At 39.6% G+C, this 23,770-nt stretch overlaps 1 protein-coding gene across 2 annotated transcripts in view; it reads right to left on the bottom strand.

Annotated features, from left to right (window-relative positions):
- Window positions 1-5,378: 5,378 nt before the first annotated feature.
- The window catches only part of LOC125880616 (leucine-rich repeat-containing protein 51-like), a 180,051-nt gene continuing 161,659 nt past the window's right edge, over window positions 5,379-23,770 (bottom strand). The window contains exons 1-4 of one of the 2 annotated variants that reach the window (XM_049563222.1): window positions 9,317-9,368; window positions 8,636-8,841; window positions 8,207-8,355; window positions 5,379-5,514 (exon numbers count right to left, since the gene is read on the bottom strand). In XM_049563222.1, coding sequence (XP_049419179.1) covers window positions 5,379-5,514; window positions 8,207-8,355; window positions 8,636-8,841; window positions 9,317-9,368 — 543 coding nt within the window. Of the gene's footprint in view, window positions 5,515-7,983; window positions 8,356-8,635; window positions 8,842-9,316; window positions 9,369-23,770 lie in introns of those variants that run through there. The other variant, XM_049563221.1, reaches the window with a different exon arrangement.

Below are 23,770 nucleotides of genomic sequence, written 5' to 3'. Positions count from 1 at the left end.
ATGAGGAATGTGACTGAGATAATGATTAATTACTACACCCATCCAAGTTATATTGCACTCCAGTAATACATATCTGCTGTGAATGATGGTCAAATCTAAAAAGGTAGGTCACAGGAATAAAAAAAAAAAGTGTCATTTCATTCTGTTTGCTCAACTGTGCTATTTCTCTTCATGAAGAGTTGCTAAAAGCATCTTGCTGTCATTGACACGTTGGCGTTAATTATTTACACAAAATTTAAAATAACAACACAGACAACTGTATCACTATTTTGTATTGGTTGCTATCAGAGACAAAAATGTGGACATTCAAACAACAACTCACTGTAATCAGTGTAATTACCAACAAAGTGCTGCAGTTTTAAACATGAAAGTATCACACTCTACAATGTGTCTTTAAAATTATTAACATTTAGAGTTCGTGTTCTGATATAACTTTGCAAACACCCCAGGGATGAATTAAGATCATCAACTGAGCTATTTTCCATACAACTAGAGCTAAACAAGCGCTATAATTAAAACTAAAATTTCTGCCTCACAGTTGTATGCCTCTGATAACTAGTAAAGTTTAATCAACAATATACAATCAGCACACAAGATTAGTGTTTTTGCGGATCATTATGATGTCACAGTGTAACTTTGACTTTTTGGGTACAAAATGTCATCACTTCATTATTCCTATTAGACATTTGTGTGAAATTTTGTCATAATTAGCTTAAGACTTTTTTAAGTTATGGGAAAAAAAAACATGTTTTGTGAGATCACAGTGACCTTGACCTTTGACCTTCAACCACCAAATTCTAATCAGGTTGTTCTTGAGTCTAAGTGAACATTTGGGCCAAGTTTGAGGGAATCCTCTCTAGGTCCCTTTGGGATATTGTGTTTACAGGGTAAGATGGATGCAAGGTCACAGTGACCTTGACCTTTAACCACCAAAATCTAATGTCTAATCAGTTCATCCTTGATTGAAAGTGGACATTTGTGCCAAATTTGAAAAAAATCCCCCAAAGCGTTCTTGATATATCACCTCAATGATAATGAGACAGACGAGGTCAAAGTGACCCTGACCTTTGACCACCAAGTCTAATCAATTCTTCATCAGACCAAGTGTGGGTTTATGCCAAATCTGAAGAAATTCCCTGGGTATGGGAAGAATGGACAGATGGATGGATGGATGGGTGGATGGATGGATGGATGGATGGATGGATGGATGGATGGACAACCTGAAAACGTAACAGACCATGGCGAACGCCGGCTCGGAGGCATTTTGAATGATAGCTATGAAGTTAAATAATTGCAAGTAGGTTGCAAATTAGGTAATGATGGCATGTTTGTTTAATTCATGTTCAAAAAAACAGTCACATCATAGTCAAGTAGTCAAGGTGCTGGATATTTCAGGTGTACACTTACTGCTAAATGCCTGACATACTTTTTTGGCAACATGACATGCTGGCAAAAAAAAAAAAAAAAAAAAAAAAAAAATCATTAAATTAGCTATTTTGGGGCAAAACCAGCCATTTCATTTGGAAAGAGGATGTATTTTTAAAATTGAGAACAGAATGTTAGGCCATATAGTATGTAAAGTTATGTATATGTAGATCCAGTCCAAACAATACAGATTTAACAGCCCCACTGCAGGTGTTAGCCCTGAGACCTAGTGACTAAGTGTGAGCAACGGCTGTGTTGGCCTTTGGGAATCTAGTCTCTACAACCTCTATATCACATGGCTATAAATACTATATTCGTTTCTTTCTTTAACCTTGATGAAGACAAAGGGTAGCACATTCTTTATTAAGCTAACGCTAACTTTAGCAAAGACTTGGCTCACTTCACCACTGGGGAAAAGGTAGCCCACACAATACAGATTTAATAAGACTACTGTAGATGCTAGCCTCAGGCTAACTGTTAAAAATGTAAGCATGACCTCTGGGACTTTTCAGCCTGTATCACAGGGCTATGAATACTAAATTCATTTTGGGTTTTATCCTAGATAAAAGAAAAGGTAGCACAGTCTTGAGTAAGCTCACACTTACTTTAGCCAAGCTCTCATCTCCCCTGGAGAAAAGTTAGCCCAAACAATACAGATTTAATAGCACTACTGTAGACATTGTGAGCACAGGCTATGTTGGCCTTTGGGACTCTCTTCAACCTCTATATAGCAAGGCTATAAATACTCCATTCATCTGGGTCTTTATCCTTGATAAAAAAACAAAATGTAGCACATTCTTTATTAAGCTAACGCTAACTTTACCCAAGAGCTGTTTTGCCTCTCCTCTGGAGGGGAGTTAGCCCAAACAATGCAGATTTAACAGCACTAGACATTAGCCCTCAGGCTCAGACGTACTGTTTAAGTGTGAGCATGAGGCAGCACTGACCTTTGGGACATTTTCAGTATGTATATTGCAGAGCTATGAATACTGTAGCCTATACAGTGTGAAAGAAAATGTAATACATGTGGAACATTAGACCAAAACATTTCCAGTTTTAAAGCAGAGTTAGAGCTGTAATTATCTGCCGTTAGGGAACCAAGAAAATTGGCTTTGCTGCTACATAATATACCACTTAATGTATTGTGCTGCACCACAGCCTTCATCATGTGAAATAGAAAAGCACATCTGAAATATCAGCAGTAAAGGTGACATCCATGTACAGTCGCTAATCAGCAGTTAGAATCTGTAAAGTGCATGTGAGTGTTTCCTCAAGCACTTTACAGTCAAAGTGAGCCATCCTGCTGAGAGCACCTGCCATCTTGAGTGAAAGATATTCATTGATACTGGCTTCACTGCACAGCTTGAAACACATGGTCTACATGCTGTTGAAAAAGAAGCATGTTGGTACAGGTTTCAAAGGAAACACAGCTCTAAATACTGTCATGCTGAATTACTTTACAAAAGTGTCAACTTCAGGTCTAAATTCAGTTACATAAAATGTCATTAGTATTGGTTTCAGTGGCGAGCTTTGGAGTCACATGGTCTAAATGCTGATTCAGGGGCATTTCCATCCCACCAATTAAAGGTTTTGCAGGGGGGAAACACTGATACACAATTCTGCACCAAATAGAGCCTGGAGGACAGCCAGTTAAATCATCCTCAGGGCTGATTTATGGTCCACATTTCTTCTCTAACGAGACCAGACAGTAATAGCACAGACCCAAAGCTGTTTACAATGTAAGCTGAACATATCACATTCATATTTGTGTTATTTGTGTATGTGAATGTACCCACATTCATGTGCATGTGTTTGCAAATTGGGTTCTTATTGCTTTACACTGACATCAACCCCATCATCCATTCACAGTACATAGTGTACAATACACACATGTATAGCTGTTATAACTCAGATTCAGTTTACGTGACCTATAATTGTACTCTAGTTGTTGGCACATAATTAGAACTCCCAGAGGGCACACATAAACAAAACATAGATGTTGTGTACCCTGAGGAAAGAAGTAAATTAAATCAAAAGGCCAGAACAGTTTCATGATATTGAAAGCACAATCTATGATGACGCTGTAATGTGGTGCTGTTACTGACTTGTTCACATTAGTTATATCTGTAAACAAAGAATATAACAGGCCATATAATATTTTACCTCCAGCTGAACAAAGCACACAATGCTTATTTTCTATTATAAGCCAAATATGTACATGAATAAAACTTCAGTTTATGTGGTAAAAAATGGAGCTCAGTTATTTCATCATTATGCTGTTCAGTCAGTTACTTGTTACACTGTTATTCATCCACACTAACTAAAGCAGTAGCCAGTCAAAACATGTTTAATTTCAGGCAGAGCTACTGGCATCATTTAATGAATCAATTCAACAGGATAAAAAGATTTTAGGGAAAGAAAACATTTAGTTCCAAAGCAGTTTTGGCAGTGGGTTAAAAATCGATTCACCAAATGAATGACTTAATGAGTCTGTCTCTATGTGTCAGCTCTGTAATACTCTGGCGACTTGTCCAGGGTGTACCCAGCCTTTCACCCCAATTCAGCTGAACTAAAGTCAGATTTCCATGTCTTTTTTATCATATAGCAGGTATAGGTGCTACATAAATGCTGTGAAAGTATCAAAATGCGAAATCATCAGAGAAATACAAGCGTATTAACAAATTGTGCCTTTAAAAGAGCTGTCAGGACTTCGACAAAGTTGTGATGTCACAATTATACAATATTAAGGTAGAAACTACTGCTACAGTGCTGTTACAGTTACTCCCCGGCTGCAATGACAGTGCAAAGACGTCATCATTTTGACTTATTTTAAGTGATATGTTGACACTGCTTGTGTGTGTGTATGTGTGGGTCCGTGTGTGTGTGCAGTGTGTGTGTTTAGAGTATGAATGATTGATATCTTATCCCCCGCTTTATTTATTTATTCATTTATTCCTTTTATAATGAGTTTATATTCTTTTGTTTTTTAATTTATTCTGTTTTATTCTGTGCATTGGATTTTGTTGTGTTTATTTACATTGACAGTTGACGGAATTGAATTAAATTAAATTAAATTAAACGGAACTGAGTTGGGGTGGCACGGTGGTGTGGTGGTTAGCACTTTCGCCTCACAGCAAGAGGGTTGCCGGTTTGATCCCGGGCATGGGAGCCCTTCAGTGTGGAGTTTGCATGTTCTCCCCGTGTCAGTGTGGGTTCTCTCCGGGCACTCCGGCTTCCTCCCACAGTCCAAAGACATGCAGACTGGGGACTAGGTTAATTGATAACTCTAAATTGTCCGTAGGTGTGAATGTGAGCGTGAATGGTTGTTTGTCTCTATGTGTCAGCCCTGCGATAGTCTGGCGACCTGTCCAGGGTGTACCCCGCCTCTGGCCCGATGTCAGCTGGGATAGGCTCCAGCCCCCCCGCGACCCTCAAGAGGATGAAGCGGTTAGAAGATGAATGAATGAATGAGTTGAACTGAACTGAATTGAACTTAAATTAAATCAAATTGAGATGAGTTGAATGAGTTGAGTTGAACTGAACTGAATTTAATTAAATTGAACGGAATTGAATTGAGTTGAGTTGAACTGACTTCAATTGAGTTGAGTTGAGTTGAGTGGAGTTGAAATGAATTGAATTGAATTGAACAGAGTTGAATTAAACTGAATTGGATTGAACTGAACTGAATTGAACAGCACAGATGTGGAAGACTCGGAAACAGTGACCAATCAGAGCAACTTTGCTGTTTCGGGAGGGGGCCTTAAAGAGACCTGCGCTAAAACGGAGCGTCTCAGACAGAAGTTGAATACAAGAATATTAAAGCCGGTAGTTTAAGAAAAAAAATGTTTTTTTTGGACAATCAAGTATGTAAACATATTCAAGTAGAAACCCAAAACAAAATTATGAACCTGAAAAATGAGCATAATACGGGACCTTTAATGAGTTGCTGACAGTCACTGGAGACTCTTCTCGGTGTTCTTGCCTTGGTTGCTGCAGTGACGCCAAATATTTGCCAAGACTCGCTCCCCGCGTGTCACAACACTGAAATCCATGGTCTTCAACTGAGGCAGGGCAGAAATCACATGATTCCTGAACACACACAAACACATACACACCCACTAAATCAAATCCAAGGGCTCAATGGACATTCTGTGTGCCTACATATAATCAACTGAAATTTTATAGTTGAATAAGCAAGTTATCTTTCAGTCTTTGCAAAGCAGACCTTGCCTGTCCTTTCCTGTCATTTCACATAGATGATCTTATGAAATGAGATAAATATTAAATCAAGAAGCTGAATACATGAGAAATTTAACTGATGAAGGGAGACCTTCTTTCTTTGTGTGTGTGTGCCTCTCTGATATTATGTAGACGGTAACAGGATATAAACTCAGATATGTGTTTGATCTCCACTAAAAGGAAAACTTTATCCACAAAATAACCATCTGTATATAAATCTGTCATGCTGTGTTACCTTGAATTTGTGAAGAAAACTTTTTTTTCTTACGTGTCTCTGTAATAAAACATATTATTGGAGTCTGGCCTTGAAGAGAGCACAGATAAGTTTCAGTTTAAATACTAAAGATTTAGCTCAAATTCAAGTGTTTGGTATGTACTGAGTGTACAACTAAGACTTGGATTATACTGCAAAAGTTGTGTGAGAGTTTGTGAACGAATGTTTTATATACTCCACGCCACTTTATTAGATACACCTGTTCAACTGTTCGTACTGCAAATAGCTAATCAGCCAATCACGTGGCAGCAACTCAGTGTATTTAGGCATGTAGACATGGTCAAGACGACCTGCTGAAGTTCAAACTGAGCATCAGAATGGAGAAGAAAGGTGATTTAAGTGACTTTGAACGTGGCATGGTTGTTGGTGCCAGACAGGCTGGTCTGAGTGTTTCAGAAACTGCTGATCTACTGGGATTTTCACACGCAACCATCTCTAGGGTTTATAGAGGATGGTCCCAAAAAGAGAAAATATCCAGTGAGCAGCAGTTCTCTGGGTGAAAATGCCTTGTTGATGCCAGAGGTCAGAGGAGAATGGCCAGACTGGTTCAAGATGATAGAAAGGCAACAGTAACTCAAATAACCACTGGTTACAACCAAGGTCTGCAGAAGACCATCTCTGAACCAACAACACGTCCAACCTTGAAGCAGATGGGCTACAGCAGCAGAAGACCACACCAGGTGCCACTCCTGTCAGCTAACAACAGGAAACTGAGGCTACAGTTCACACAGGCTCACCAAAACTAGAAGACTGGAAAAATGTTGCTTGGTCTGATGAGTCTGGATTTCTGCTGCCACATTCAGATGGTAGGGTCAGAATTTGTGGTGGTGCAATGGTGTGGGGGATATTTTCTTGGCACACTTTGGGTCCCTTAGTACCAACTGAGCATGGTTTAAACACCACAGCCTACCTGAGTATTGTTGCTGACTGTGTCCATCCCTTTATGACCAGTGTACCCATCTTCTTATGGCTACTTCCAGAAGGATAACGCACCATGTCACAAAGCTCAAATCATCTCAAACTGGTTTCCTGAACATGACAATGAGTTCACTGTACTCCACTGGCCTCCACAGTCACCAGATCTCAATCCAATAGAGCACCTTTGGGATGTGGTGGAACGGGAGATTCACATCATGGATGTGCCACAGACAAATCTGCAGCAACTGTGTGATGCTATCATGTCAATATGGACCAAAATCTCTGAGGAAAGTTTCCAGCACCTTGTTGAATCTATACCACGAAAATCAAGGCAGTTCTGAAGGCAGAAGGGGTCCAACCAGGACACTAGCACAGTGTCCCTAATAAAGCGGCTGGTGAGTGTATATCGCTTTATTAAAAGTGGTCCCCAGACAATCATTAAATCTATCTGTTCACTGCTTTCCATGGAGACATGCAAGAAAAACTGTCTTTGTGTTACCTTTTCAAGGTAACACGGTATCACTCATTGATTACAAATGGTCATTCTGTGGGTGAACTATTCCTTTAAGCACCTATGAAAATGTCACCCAATTGTTTCCCAAGTATCTGTGTTTCCAATTAATTACATTTATTCAAGTGCTTTACTTAAGTACAGTTTGGAGATACTTAGTATTTCCAATTTATGCTACTTTCGAATGTGCAATTTAGAAGGAAATATTGTACTTTTAACTCCACTACATTTATTTAACAGCTCGGGGTCATTTCAGGTTAATATTTTACAATAAAAGACATATGACGAGGTTATAAAATACAATTTGCATTCATTGTTTAAGATTACACCACTTGCTCTCAAACTTTATGGATTGTGAATCCTCGCAAAGCGGCGGTGTCTAGTAAAGGCTCCTTGTCACGTTTCTGATGTCTATGAATTTTTAGCAGTTCCACAAAAGAGACATTTGCCCTCTATACCTCTCAGATGTTTAATTTAAATAACAGCTTGAGGCACAAAGAAGTAAAACATTACAATGTTTCACTGTGAGGAACAGATTAGAGATAAGTGTAAAAAAAATAAGGAATAGAAATTTGAGTAGTAGAACTTATGTTTTTCTTCTTTCCTCCCCCACTAATCATCTCAAAACCCCCCTACATTGTTCGGCAACCACTGAATAAGCTCAGTGTGAAGGGGTTAACTAGTTCTGTTCAATCAGACTTAGCTGTTTTTACCCAGGAACAATAGCAGCAAATGAAAGCACGTTACAGCCAAACTTCTCACAGTTGAACAGGATGTGCGTGTGTGTGAGTGAGCTGGGGAGAAAATCTGTGTAAACTGTATGAAAATGAAGTCTCCACCTGTACTTTCTGTTAGTTTCTATGACATTTCCATGAAGCGTGATTGTGTGCAGATACTGCAGCTCCCTCAGCCTGTCGACCTCTGACAGGTTCCAGATGCCGTTGCCATGAAGGTACAACACACGTAGTTCACGCAGCTCGCACAAAACCTGGGGCACAAAAAAAAAAAAAACCACAATCCAACAACATGTATAAATTATACTAATAAGTATGAGATGATGCCTAATTTGAGCTATTCTGGTTTTACACTGGTTGGAGGTTACAGATAATTTGCAAAGAAATCAGAAATTGAAACACCCTTGGAAAAGAGAGTATGAATATAGAGAAACAAATATTGTACAAAGAAGAAATGAAAGAAACAAAGAAAACTGAGAAACACAGGAAGCAAACATGCAAACATTTGTAGAATGGGAAAGAGAGAAGCTTCACCGGGTCTATGTGAGTGATTCTGTTAAAGGACAGGTCCAGCCAGCCGATCTGAGATGGTCGAGCCAGGAAGTGGGCGAGAACATTCTGGAGGTCAGTGAGGTCAGTGATGTTGTTGTAACTGATTCGCAAACTGCGGCTCAGGTACTTCCCCTCTGAGTTTGTGTTCAAAGGCCGCAGGCCACTTCGAGGTTCCTCCACCAACGCACCTGAACCACGAATAAAGCTGTTACACTGGAAATCAAGTAGTGGCACGAAAATTTGAATTTATATTCCTGCTGCTAGATCGGTTTATTCAAGGTGATGCACTGCAGTCAGTACGGGTTCATTACACTTCTGTGGTTACATAATCTGTCAAATGAACACTGTAGTCTATTTTGTCGTCCTATTCATTACAACAGTCTGTCTAGTTTGTGACAGCACATGAGCTATGACACTTGGATCACAATACTTGACACATGATATCTTGCAACTGACACGTTTCAAGTAGGAACACTCTGACACTCTAACACCTTTCCGAGGTATGTTAATTCTGAGATAAATGTTAGCGCACCTAACAGTTTATACACAAGTGCTCAGTTCCCAGGGCAACTGTAAAAATATACATGCAGAAAAAAGAGTAATATATATAATAAGATACATACTGTAAAGTTAAGAAGCTCAGACAAAGGAATATGATACTACCTGTAATAATATTGATATCTTTAAATGACAGATCCACTGGAGGGCCGTACATGTTCGAGTCTGGAGGTCGTCAGCAAAATGTTCAGGTGAGAGCACTGACACTGACCACTGAGCTTCCATAGACCTCTGTACAGTTTCAAATGTAAACATGGATTCAGCTACCAACTGTTTCCTCAAGCAACTTTGGATTTTTAAAAAAATTTTTATTAAACAAAAATAAAGGAACAACTGAAATGTAGCTCCTGGCTTCTCTCGGTCACATTCGTCATTATTTTAATGAATTTTATGGTATGATTTGTTTAAAAGCTTTTGTTTATTTAAAGACAACAGTCTATAGTTGTCTTTAAATAAACAAAAGCTTTTAATTAATGCAAGTTTGCATTACTAGGCAACAGCTTGGGTCCATGTTTACTTCCTGTCAGCTGATGTCACTTAGGGGTGGGGGAAAAAAAATCAACGCATCATAGTATCGTGATATTTTGCGTGGCAATATTGTATCGATACTGGACGACAAGTATCGGTCTTTTATCATATACGTTAACAATTTTTGCAAATAAACATTTTGATAAAATCAATTGCTTTTTCTGTCCACTAGATGGTGCTGATGTTTTTTTTTTCCCCTGGTGAGGTCAGCAGAGGTCTCAGTCGGCATTTGGCAGGAAGTTCATCAAATCAAAGATGGAGGCACTGGAGAAAGAAATCAGAAATGCACTGTCTGTGTTTTAATCACACTTCTTATTGGAACGGATTTATTTTGGATTTTTTAACAAGAAAAGGAGGACTTGGATATGACATGTGATTTGCTCTGGGAATACTACGAACATGAGGGCTCACCTCACACTCCACCATCCAGAGATGGGGTCAGCTGCTGACGGCCAAGCTAACGCTAAACCCACTTTGCTGAAAAATCAACCAACACTGGACACACTCCTGTCAAAACTACCATCCAACTCTGAGAGAGATAAGAAAATAACACAGTCCATCACCTACCTCATGTGCAAAGATCTGCGTCCGCAGAGTGTTGTTGAAAACGAAGGCTTTTGTTACATGCTAAAAACAACAACCGACATTTTTTCACCGACACAGCCGTACCCAAGCTCTACAGAGAAGCGAAGCATAAAGCTGAGGAATCTTTGAGTACAACAGGGAGGGTGGCATTAACTTGTGACGCCTGGACTTCGAGGTCAGTGATTCATATGTGACTATAACGGCACATAATCTCACAGAAGACTGGCGACTGCTGTCTCACTTTCTCCAAACTAGAGCAGTATATAAAAGTCACACCAGAGCAAACACTGCAGAGCTCCTGCAAAATGCAACGCAAGAATGGGGGACTGTAATAGTCAACACCTCTAAGATGGGTGTGTTACAGAGCAAACAAATTTTAATTCCAGCCTCAATCACCTAACTGGTCGTCATCACCCAGTTGGTCCCCAGTGATGTTAGGTGTTGATATGTGGTTGCATTTACATCAGGTGACCAAAATTCAGTGTCAGGACATCTTATGTCAGATTGACGTAGAATGGCGTTGATATTTTGTTGGTTTTAGCTTTTACTTAACGTGCTGTTAAGTAACCAAAATCTAACGTCTTCCAAACATCTCAAGCCAACGTCATCTTTATGTAGAATAATAACATTTAGTTTTAAGGTATGAAAAACAAAACCCAACATCTGCAAAGTATCATAATGTTAACGTCCACACAATGTGAAATTCTTACGTCATTAGGCATTTAGAATTTTGTCAACCTGATTTTTATTCCAACCAAACTTTACCATCTGTCCAACGTAACAGTCCAATGTCTTTCTGACATCATTTTGACATCCAGTGCCAGCTGCGCAGACACCTGTTGGCACAGCTGCTGCTCATTCACTCATTACTAATTCAGAATCAAGACCAACCTGAGAATTAATGAATCGTTAATGAATAGTTTGTGAAAAAGTCTAAATGGATAATGATGAGTTACTTGAGAACAGACTATGAGTTACATTAATTCACCATTAGTTAACTATCAGTTTATGAGTATCTGTGAATCGGAACAACGACCACTCCTGATACATCACACTGGAGTAGTTACGAAGTAGTCTCATTACTTCATAATGCTGTGACCATGAGCTATAAATCATTAAGTACTGAGGGACTGCTTAGTAACTGCTCAGTATGATGTATCACTTTACTGTAGGGTGTACAGAAAGAGCTGGGCCCAGTTCTGATACCCACCCCACCACTCACCCCCACACTTAAAGCATAAAGAAGTCACCTGTGTTATCACTTTCAGTGTTTCAAAGTGCAGGAGAGAGTGGCAACTAGAGAGTGGCATTTCTATCGCCAGTAACATGTGAGGCTGATATTACAAATTGTACAGTCTTATGAACAGAGTATTTAATGTTTGTCCCGTTAATAAGCAAACAGTATTGTTCAACCACATCAACATATTTGAAAGTCCTCATCACAACGCTAGCTCAGTACCGATGATGCACCATTATTATCAGCATGTTGGCCAATACCAATGATGTGAAGAAATTATGGTGCATCCCTGATAATTAGTGATAATTAATGAGCTTTAAAGGTGTTACAGGCAGATGTTTAGACAGAGGCAGGCAAGCTATTTGTTCCTAGGGTTTATGCTAAGCTAAGTTAGCCATCCACTGGCTGTAGCTTCATATTGACCTTGCAGACATGAAAGGGGAATCAATCTTCTCGATCTAGCATTTGGCAATAGCCTGGAAATCCAGACTCTAGAAAGATTTAGAGTCTGGCCCTCACCGATACGCCTTTCCTACCCAAGGGGCGGCACTAACTGTGGCATTTCAAATGCTGCCACCTGCAATTGGATAGCACAATAGCCAATCAGAGCAAAAAACATGGTGACGTATTCACTGCACTAAGCCTCATTTTTTTGCCGAACAGTGGGGCTAACTGATATATTATGCTTTTGCCGTATCCCGTCGGCAAAACAGCAAAAACGTCCTTCCTGGAAACGAAGGCTTCTAGGGCAGTCTTCTGTTCCTCTCTCAAGGAAAAAGATAAGTGTAGTTGGCTTAGCGTTTCTTCCAAAGCTAAACTGAATGGACGCGGTCCTTTGGCAGCTGCCATGTTGGCTGTTTACTTTTCGACTCCTACTCACAGCGCTGTTGTCATCATGTTATGCCCGCCCAGAGCCCGCCTCTGTCAGATGGACTGATCTGATTGGTCTGATTGGCGATTCAGCGAGCTCTGCTTGTCAGGGCCAGATTCCCGTGCAGTGCAAATTTGAATTTGCTTGGGGCGGGGCATCTGGATTTCCAGGTTAATTTGGAAAGAGAGCAAATAACATTCCAACATGTAAAACTATTTGTTTAAATTCTAGAACTCTATAAGGTTTATGCAAAAAAAGTAGAAAACAATCTGAAGTTTTCCCCAACATATTTCCTCCATAAAAATCTTTATTTATTCTGTTATACATATAACTGCTTGGTGCAATGCACCATAATACATTTTCGCTTGCTCATTCATCTGCTTCAAACTTAATTTAGCCAAAGTAAGAGATAATTATAAAAGTGCTCCAGTACTTTACCTGCTGTGAATTAGTTTTCACATTAAAATTCCCCAAAGTCAGAAAGTAATTGTTTAAAAAAGGGACCAATATTTGGTAACTTTATCATTAAATCCAGAGTCAGGTCTGTCAGGAAAACTTTTAAGTAAGAATATGTACATGCTGTGAATGATTCAGAGGCAGAGCTGAGGAGTTGCGAGTTTGAATCCAGTGACACATATCTGGGCAAGAAAACAGACCTCCAAAGAACTGTAACCCCAACGGTGGCTTGTTGGGTAGCTCTGTTGCCTCAAGCAAAAACACTCCTAAGTTCAAACCCACTGACAACCTCAGGCCTTTCTGCATGTTCTCCTGTGGGATTCTGCTGAGTGCTTCACTTTCCTTGAACACACAGACGTATAGTGAACTGTGGAGTCTTTATTATCCATAGGCTTGAATGTAAATATGTTATGTGGTAGTTACAGTGCACTTAACTGTCTGCACCTTCACCACTTTTATGTGCTGGTTATGCTCCAGCACCCTGAACTGGACGAGCAGTCTGAAGACAAATAAAAGAGCACAGAAAACACAGCCGAATGTGAGTCTGAGAGGGCAAATGGAGGACGAGTTTAAAAACTGGAGCTGAAAGAGGGAAGAGGTGATGATGGAAAATTACATCCATCAGATTGAGTTTTTCCTCACCTTGTCGCTCAATCAAGATGCCGCTGTGTGTGTGTGCGTGTGTTTGTGTGGCTTCACTAATGGCACAATAGCATCTCATTGAAGGACATCTCTTCAATGAGATGTAGAGAAAAAACAGGCTTACGCATGGTGAGTCAAAGTCAAGGACGCAGACAGAGACAGACAGAGACGCTGGCTACAATCAGGGTGTTTGTGACCAGGTTTCCAGGGTGTCAGACTGTTTTCAGTGTAAGTATGAGAATAATAGTGTATTTATGAACTGATTTTTGATTGTTTTAAAAGTTCCACTGTTGATGAATCTAGATGTATAAATTGAGCTTTAACATGGGGTAACTCAGGAGAGGATGCTGTCACTGGTGTGCCAGTGCGCATCTTCATCTTGGCTGAATCTCTTCATAGATGAGGAAACAGGGTCATTTCAGTTGAATAAAATATCAAACAGGAGTCCCAGTATTCCTCGAAATGCAGCCTTCTGTCCAGACCAGATGGAAAGATCTGGACTCAGCTGAATGGGTGGCACTCTTTCCCTCCCTCTGCCATCGACTTGCCCTTGAGTGATGCGCTTAACCCCCATTTACTACAGTGAGTCTGTTCTGCAACAAGCACTAAGAAACTAAAGCAGCTCACAGTTGTAAAGGTGTAGTTTTTAAACTGCAACACAGGGGATGAAAAACTTTAATGGGATCACATAGTGTTTCAAGTGGTGAATATGCATAATGATACAGTGACACCAGAGGATGTACTGTAGGCTACAACATTATCAGCATATAAAATTAGAAAAAAAAACTGAACACCCACGGGCACAATCTGCAGGGAGGGGGAGCACCCAGGTTGGAGCAGCACGCACAGCTGTTCACTGACTCTGGCTGACATGTACACCAACGTGAAGCATCCAGCGTGCTTTGGAGTTGGTTTAACACTAAATACTGAGGGTAGAAAGTCAGCTTTCTTTTAGTTTTTGGAGGCATTTAATCTTTTTTCATGTATCAAGGAGAGGGTGACCAGTTGACTGATTTATAGCTCTGCGTAGGCTCTACACAGAGCGTATGCCATAGCCTATGCAAGTGGCCGACACCACTGTGAGCAATTATACTTGGGACATAATGCATCTGTGTTGCTCTACAGTTACACTCTCAAATTGCTAGTTTGCAGTGGGGTTTCTGTGACACTGTTGAGTTTCTGTGAAGTGCTGTAAAGTTTGATTGATTAAAAACACACCGAAAATAGTCATAAAACATGGCGTAATAGTGACAATATAAAACAAATACAAATTTCAGCTCCATTGTAACTCGCAAGGTTTACAGACAAAACAATTGTTTTCACTTACATGTTTTCCCACAAATTCAACATGCTAATATTATTAGCATAAGCCTATGACATTTCTACATCGCAAAAGTTAGCCTAGCAACGAGCTAAGGTTTCCTTTACTCACATGAAGACAGGAACAACACCTTAACAAAGGTAGCGTTACAACATTCAGCTCCATTATAACTAGCAGGGTTCACTAACAAAACATCTGTCTGATACTCGACATGTTTACCCCACAAATTCAACATGCTAACAATATTAACATTAGCCTATGACATCTTTTCATTGCGTAAATTAGCCTAACGACTAGCTAAGTTTTCCTTTACTCATATAAAGGCAGATACAACAGCAAAATTTAACAAAGGTGATGTTACAACATCCATTATAAGTCATTAGGTTCACTAACAAAACAACTGTCTTCCACTATACACGTTTTCCCCACAAATTCAACGTGCTAACATTATTTGCATTAGCCTATGATATTTCAACATGCTAATGTTATTAGCATTACACTGCATTAATTAGCAGAGTAGCTAGTGTAGCCAGAGGTCTTCTCCCTCCCTGCCACTGCATGACACTGTGCCACGCTTACTAGCATTACTAACATTAATTGCTGGGCGATACCATTTCCACCTTCACATCCAGGTAGGTGGCCACACCTTATTACTAGTTTGTTATCAGTTATGAGTTCTTTATTAAATCCTGGTGTTCATGACATTTTAACTTTAAGTTGCAAACTGTTGATTCATTTTTGTTAAATAAATTCCTAATTTTATGGTAACACATCTCCGACCCTCCTGGATTCTTTTGAAAGTGTGTGACCTCATTAGCTTACAGCATTCTTAATAATATCCTTTGGTGAAATTCCCAAGGTGGCATTGAGGGGGTTATATTTGCTCTGTATTTACTTGTAGTTACCATCCATTTTGGTCACGCCTTGTGTATTATTTGGTTTGGCCAAGCCACTATATATGCTCCCTGCTGTGTCATTTTGACAGGTCAGTTTGTTCATCTTGTTTAGTTATTATATCGAGTATAGTTATATTAACCTCTTTCATAGGCCCAATTGTTAATTTCTTGGTTTGTAATTTTTCTATGTAGTTTTTTGGGTCAATGAATACCCACAGTTTTGTCAACAACTCCTGTGTCCTTGTTGCCCAAAAGTAATGCAACGAGTAATTAATTACTTTCTAGAGGGAGTAATTAATAAGAAGTAATGCATTTTTTAAAAGTAAAGAATAATGCTTAATGCATTACCATTTTTTAAATTAATGACAACACTAGACGTGACTGCAAAGGGTAAATATTCAGGATTCTGTTTGACATTTGCTCTGGTATCCTCAGGAGTGAGTCACTTAATACAAACACAATATGAAGAGATGTATTCTAAGTTTAGGCACTGATGTTTTTATATGCAGAGATCAAAAGGTTGAAGCAATATGGCAACTAGTCGTGATTATTCTTATAAAATACTTCCTTGGCAGAGCCACTTTTGGTAACTATCACTGCAGCTTATCTGCTTCCAAATTTGCAACAAAAAAATAAAGAACTCAGACTTTAAATATATACTATGCAGGGTTTTCCTCAAACAACAATGTATAGACTCTTAATCATCCCTCTCAATCATCTCTAATGACCCACTTGAAGCGTGTGGTGTTGTATTTATCTGCTGAGACTCTGTCCTCTGCCTGTATTTTCTTATTTTTTTCTTATTTTGCTGTGTTCAAGATGTTCCTGGGCTCAGCATTCAGGTGCGGTCTGGACTTTATAAAAAGGTAGTGACCAGGTGCCAGACTGGAAACAGCATGTATCCAAGAGGAAGCTATGAAAACTGTGGACACAGCACTGAAAAAATGCAAATATAGCAAATCTGGGGATGGCTCTCACTTTAACTGGCAACACTGTAGCCAACGATTTCTGCATAGTGTACCTTTAACCATACATACGTCACCATAATTGCCCATTATCACTGTTGTGTTTGGGTTAGAAATACAGGAGCATGAAGATTGGGCAACCTATAGCAGTTCCAATAATAACAATCTTTCTTGCATTGTGATAATAGTTGGTCTGAACAGGCGGAGAGGCAAAAGACGAGCACTTTAGGCTGCACTGCGACATGTCATCTGCATAAACACAACCAGAGCTGTGTCACACCAACTTTCATGGTGTAGGTGCATTTGTTTGCAGCCACTAAATAACCAAACAAGCATAAAAAAGGACTTGCATCAACAAAAAAACAAAAAAGGCATCACTGGCTGCATTTGCATTTCCATATAAACAAAAACACAGGCCAATTTGTGTTAAGACTGCAAACATTTCCAGAAGTCTTCATCCCTTTCTTCTAAGTTTCTCGGTCTCCACAGTAAAGACGAAGTATATTTTTCCCCATGTTAAAATTTAATGATATCAATTGTGTATGTGCGCCTGTGGCTTTCCCACATTCACTTAAAACAATAAGGAATATAAGGCTAAACAACACAATGTCTTCAGGTGATATTCTAATGAACCCGTACAGCCAGCGCATTAAAACAGGAGCTCTCTTTCTCTCTTTCTCACAGTTAATATTATTCTCACATTAACCGAGTGGAGAACAACAATGCTGCAGGTGTAGCCGGCAGTAAATCCAAGGAGCTGCTGCCCTCAGCCTGGCATGCACCACTCAGCATAAGTACAGTGTATAGCCCTGAGATTTGTGTCACATCACATTCACTAAACAAAAAAATATCCATGTCACATTGTTAAAATGGCTCCACTTCAAAGTCGTGTATCACCAGTCTTTGGATTATTTTGAACTGCTGGAGTTTTCTTTTTGGTAAAGTGCCTGACAATGGTCTCCTCCAATTTACCTTAATTTCATGACTTCTTCCTTTTTGCTGAATACATTTTCACCCCGTCATGCTCTCAGTGTTGCCGCATTCAATATTGGAGAAAACAGCAATTGCAGCTCCCGCTACTGAGAAAATGACATCTCTTCCTTTTCTGCACAGATCTCTCCTTGTTTGTTTGTTGAATGTGTAAATTGGTAGAATAAAGCCCTCGCTCTTTGATTCGAACGGCCTGATGCTGAACCCTGACATTTACTGATGAAATTTTAAATAAATAAAACATGATCTGTCCTCTAAATCCATTGTGGCTGTGGCACTAATGTCTTCTGAACACAATCCAAGGTTTGCAAAATTGTTTGATAGCAATGCTCTGTGGAAACAAAAACTGAATTAAAAAAAAAATCCCTGATAATATTTTAACAGATCCTGTTTAAATTTAGTATCCTGTTGTAGTTCAAGTATAGAAAATATGGTCATTCTAATGGATAAACGTGTATGCCATTTTACCTTAGTACCCTGATGTGATTGGATTATGCCATAGCAGGTAATGGCACAAAAAGTGGTACGTTTCTCAGCTTAAAGGGGCCCTATTATGTCTTTCCTTATTTTCTGTCATATATATATATATATATATATATATATATATATATATAAAATGTTACAATATCACATGTTCATATCAAACGGGGTAAACATTTGTAAAAGTAATCCCTGTAAGCAAAGACACAATGGCGGCAAACACTGCACGTGAAAAAAATGAGTCCCTATTATTTTCAATGGACAATCCCAAACCGGTGGCAACAATACACACATCGGTTCTCCTGGATGTGCCACCCCACGGCACTTTATGCCACTGTCCTATTTCCAGCCTCACCGCCCATGGCGTTAAATACACCCCCCAACCCTGGCGAGTCATAGTTCTAGAGATCGGCTCTTCAGGTGAGAAAGTTTAATTAGGGGCTGTCCACACATGATTTTGAGCTACTGCAAAGGTGGAGAAAGTACAGATCTTTCAGCAAAAGTAGTAATAACTGTGTGTGATTCATTGTTTTGTCTACTCTTGAGACAAACTGACATGAGCTTGTGACGTATTTCATCTGTATGGTCATCTGCTCCCGGCACACTTCTGCAAGTGTTAGCAGTATGTAGCCTACACTGCTACATGTAGCTACATGCTAACATCGAGAAAACAAGGAATCTTGGTTCCTGATGTTGCAAATTTCTCCCCAGTCATATTACTGATGGAAGTTGTTTGGTTGTGTTGTGAAGCTTTTATTCGTGATTTTTCATTGTAGAAAATGTCGCTTTACTCCATTACAATCGCTCCACAGCTGCAAGTACACTGCCACATGAAGCTACATGCTAACTTCAGGGAAACATGTTCCCTTGGTTTCTGTAATTTCTTGCCAATTTTGGATTCTACTGACATGTGTCAAGTTGTATTTAGGAGCATTTACTGGTAATTTTTCACTGTAAAAAGTGCTGCTATACTCCGTTACAGTCATATCCTGGCTGCAAGTACACTGCTACATGTAGTAACACCGGGAAAACATGTAGTCTTGGTACCTGATGTTAATTTCACCCCAATTTTGGATCATATTCCTGTTGGAGTTCCTCCAGATGTATTTTGAAGCCTTTATGGTGATTTTCATTGTAGAAAGTGCCGCGTTACACCATTACAATCGCCCCACGGTTGCAAGTACACTGCTACATGCTAACGTCAGGGAAACACGTAACCTTGGTTGATAATTTTGGTAATTTCTTGGATTGAAAGATGTCTAGTTGTGTTTAGAAGCATTTATTGGTAATTTTTGATGGTAAAAAGTGCTGCTATATGCTGTTACAGTCATTTTCTGGCTGCAAGTACACTGCTACATTTAGCTACATGCTAATGTCAGGGAGACATGTAATCTTGGTTGCTAATGTTGTTATGTTCTCCCTTAGTTTGGATCATATTCCTTTTGGAACATGTCCAGTTTATAAAATTTTGGTTTAGAAATTGCCACTAAACCCCATTGAAGTCAATCCCCAGTGGCAATGACAGTGCAGAGACCCAGAATACAATTATAATCTAAAAACCTGACAATAGGTCCCCTTAAAAATAGTCTAAAAGCATTAAGAAAATTACAGGGGAAGAGGCACATGATGTCCTGTATCGAGATTGAGGCTGCACCTGTTATCTGCACATCCCCAGGCACACCTAGTTAGCAGCTGAGCTTGTTGCAGGATAAACATCCTTGATCCTATCGCTCACATTGATATCGACCCCTCCCCAGATACGTTCCTGCGTGCAAGCCTCAGATACAGCCATGCTACTGGGGCGCAATCCAAAAACAATCGATAGTGCCTGCTCTGCTTACCTGAGCTTGTGGTTTAAGGCCATTACATAGGCAAAGAGCAACATGAGTGGTGTCATTTCTACTGTAACACACCAACAGTTTAACAGACATCCCTGCTTATGCCCTCTAGGAAACTCAGTTAGCCCAAGGGGACATGGAAACACACACAATGAAGCACAAAATGAATTGGAGTGCACACATACTGTACAAAGATCTCGACTGACAATAACATTCACACGCACACCAAAACCAGACCATAGCCACAATTTTTTGTTGCCCAAAGGGACATAGAGGCAATCTTTTTGGCTGTTAGGCCTAGATAAACCCCTATAATTCTCACGTCTTCCTTGCCCCTTTCTCTTCACTCTCTTTCTTGAGAAGTACTGATCTTCTTCATTTTACTGCCTCTCTCTGTCCCTTTCTTACCAATCTCTTCTCTTTGTCCTCTAATATAGGCATGTGGCCCCATCTCTCAGGACTTCTACCTGAGTGGCTCCAGTGACGACAAACCATGACAGCACTTACAATTCTGTCTCCTTTCTTGCCACAATTTCTTTTTCTCATTTCTATTTTTCCACTCATTTTCTCCTGCTTTTCTTTTCTCTTCATGCATACCCTCAGTCTGTTTCTGTCACCATCTCTCACGCTCTCCCCCAACCCCTCATCTCCTCTCCCTTTCAGTATTACATAGGAGGTCATGCTATTAGCCCGCTGGTCGCTCAGCCTGCTCACGGCATGGACTCACATGGCTGCTCTCCTTGTATTAAAACTATACTGACAGTCAATCAGCTGCCCTCACAGCCAGTCACTCCCTCAGATATGCGCTTGTTTAGTCAGTCAGTCAGCTAGTCAATCGGTCAGTTAGCCGCTCTGTCAGATGGTCATTCAACCAGTCACACAAAGTATCAGTCATGTCCGTCAGCATGACAGACAGCACGAGTCAAGCATCGTTTCAGTCCATTAGGGAGGCAGTTAGACAGCTGATGCTATACAGTGATGTTACTAATTAGTTCCTCACTCAGTTCTACAGTTGTTGTACGGTTGGAGACAAAAGCACATAATGTGAATGGGAAAACTGTTATTCTGCTACATACAGTGTTGTAATATTGTGTTTAACTACAAAACTGAAATGACAAGAACACTGCATTTAAGCTTTAAAAAACTGATACTCTCCAAAAATAAATTTAATATGAACTGCAATCTAATTTTTGTGGTACATTTTTTGGATGCCGAGTTACTTCTGTTGTGGTTGACAGTAAATGTGAACACTGATGTGCATTTATTTGCACTTTCTTTTGCAGAATTTATAAAATTTCTGCACTACATTTGGACTGAAATAGGATCACAGGCATTTGGACCAACTGTACATTGATCTACTTATCATTATACAGCATACACAACCTCTGATTTCTAGAGGAAAAAAGATAAAAGATATGATATTTTCCCCAGTGTTAAAACCTTGACCCAACTGCTACAATAACTGTTGGCATTGTATGTTTCTGCAAACAGATATGTTACATTTGTATGTTTCATACTGTATGAAACTTTACATTTCTTTATGTTTCAGTTTTCCATTTTATGTTGTGACAATGCTGTTGTTAACATGTGGTTAGGTCTAAGCACAAAAACCACTCAGGGTTAGGAATACATCATATTTTTGCTTAGAGATACCCATTTGGTCACAACAAACAAGGCTGGAAATGTTCTGACATCTTCTTAAAATCATACCCAGTTTTGTCACCACAAACAAAACAGAAAATGCCCCAAATTCTTGTTAAACTAGAATTACTGTGTCACAGTTGTATGTCTCTGCAAACCAGTCAAGCTGCAGGTACAGTTTACATCCATGTCTGTGAAAACATGGATGCTTCACACACACCTTCCCCCCAGCTGCACATCTATACAATCAGCACAGTTTCAACATGGGCACCCAAGATTAGTGTCAACAATTCAGTATCTGACCAAATGTCTCCCCTGAGTTATGACATTGAATAATGGCAAGAAAAGTGTTTTTGCAGAACATTATTATGTCACAGTGAATTTGACCTTTGACCTTTTGGATATAAAATGTCATCAATTTATCCTATTAAACATTTGTGTGAAATTTTGTGATGATTAGTGTATGAATTCTTGAGTTAAGGCCAAAAACATGTTTTGTGAGGTCACAGTGACCTTGACCTTTGACTACTAAATTCTAGTCAGCTCATCATTGGGTCCAAGTGGACATTTGTGTCCAATTTAAAGAAATTCATTCACGGTGGTCTTGAGATATGATGTTGACAAGAATAACATGGATGAGTTCACAGTGACCTTGACCTTTGGATGTTTGTGCCAAATTTGAAGAAATTTCCTCAAGACATTCTTGAGATATTGTATTCACAAGAATAGGATGAACAGATGGAGGGACGGAGAACAACAACAAAAAAATGCCCCTGGCCAGGGCTATTGCCAGAGCAAAGGCATGAAAACACGTGCTTTGTCGCTACAAACATGGCTGTAAATGTCCTAACGTCTCGTTAAATAATACCCGGTTTTGTTGCCACAAGCATGGCCAGAATTGTTCTGACATCTCATTTAAGGAAACCTGGTTTTGTCACCACAAACACAGCTAGAAATATTCCTATGTCTCGTTAAAAAAGACTGGTTGTGTCGCCAAAATCATAGCTGGAAATGTTACTGGTCTTCAGCAGTGGTCTGCTGCTTGGCATCCATCTCATACACATGTAATCCGAAATACATCACTTTAGAAATCTTGATGTGATTCATACGAAATGTACTTGTAAAATATCTGTGGTTTGCAAAATCTTAAAAGGCCAACATTTATAACTTGGCTGTAAAATCTCCTGTTCTATTTCCACTACTCTTATTTCACACAGCTTTTAGACTCGCTTTAAAAATTGAAGGTGGGCTTTAAACTAAAAGGTACCATGGTTAAAATACGGTGTTATAAATGTTACTTTGTATATTTTGGGAGCAGCTAAACCTACGAGGAGAATAATTGGCAGCAAAAACAGTCAGTGAGACAATTTTTCAAAAACTACTGGTGTCAATCTAAACAGGGATATAAATACAGATATTTCTGTGAAGTTAACAGACACAGACACATTTTAGCTTTGCATCCCTAGTGTTGACACCAAAGATCACAGGAGACAAGAGGCTTGTTAAAAATTGTACACTGCGAAGATGCTCAAAATAGTTCATAGCCAGAAACAGTCATCATCCTATCTTTTTTTTTCTAACTCTTATTAAGCCTTAGACCACCGACCACACTGTTCTTTTAAATACCACCCATTTCGCCCTCATTCAATTACACAAAGTGACTGCAGGGAGTTGCTCGATACAGCTACAGTGCAGCTCAGCTGGAGCAGGTGGGGTTAAGTGCTTTTGTCAAAGGCACCACCGCAGAGGTATGCTGGAGAGGAGGGAGCGTGTTCCTCAAACACTTCCACCAGCTCAGAGTGGGGGGAGGGGCACTCCAGTCACAAACCAACATCTTCACCCTTAGATCACTGGAACTTAAGAGCCAAAGAAATTTCACAGATTTGTTTCAAAACTAATTTTAGGATTAAAATATAAAACCAAAAAAAAAAAAAAAAAAAAACCATCCCAGTGTAGGCACGCAAGCAAATAAGTCACATTACACTGATCCTGTCTGGTGCTTCTTTTGATGTTTTAAGTAGCCTCGCCTGATAAATCAGCAAAAGTTCAGTTAATAAATTCACACCTTGCCAAGTAAGATCAGAGGGTGCTATATTGGAAATGAAATGT

This window comes from Epinephelus fuscoguttatus, linkage group LG20, assembly GCF_011397635.1.
Source record: "Epinephelus fuscoguttatus linkage group LG20, E.fuscoguttatus.final_Chr_v1".
NCBI classification, from domain to species: domain Eukaryota; kingdom Metazoa; phylum Chordata; class Actinopteri; order Perciformes; family Serranidae; genus Epinephelus; species Epinephelus fuscoguttatus.
Note: the sequence above shows the minus strand (reverse complement) of the source record. Positions and strands in the feature narration are given on the sequence as shown.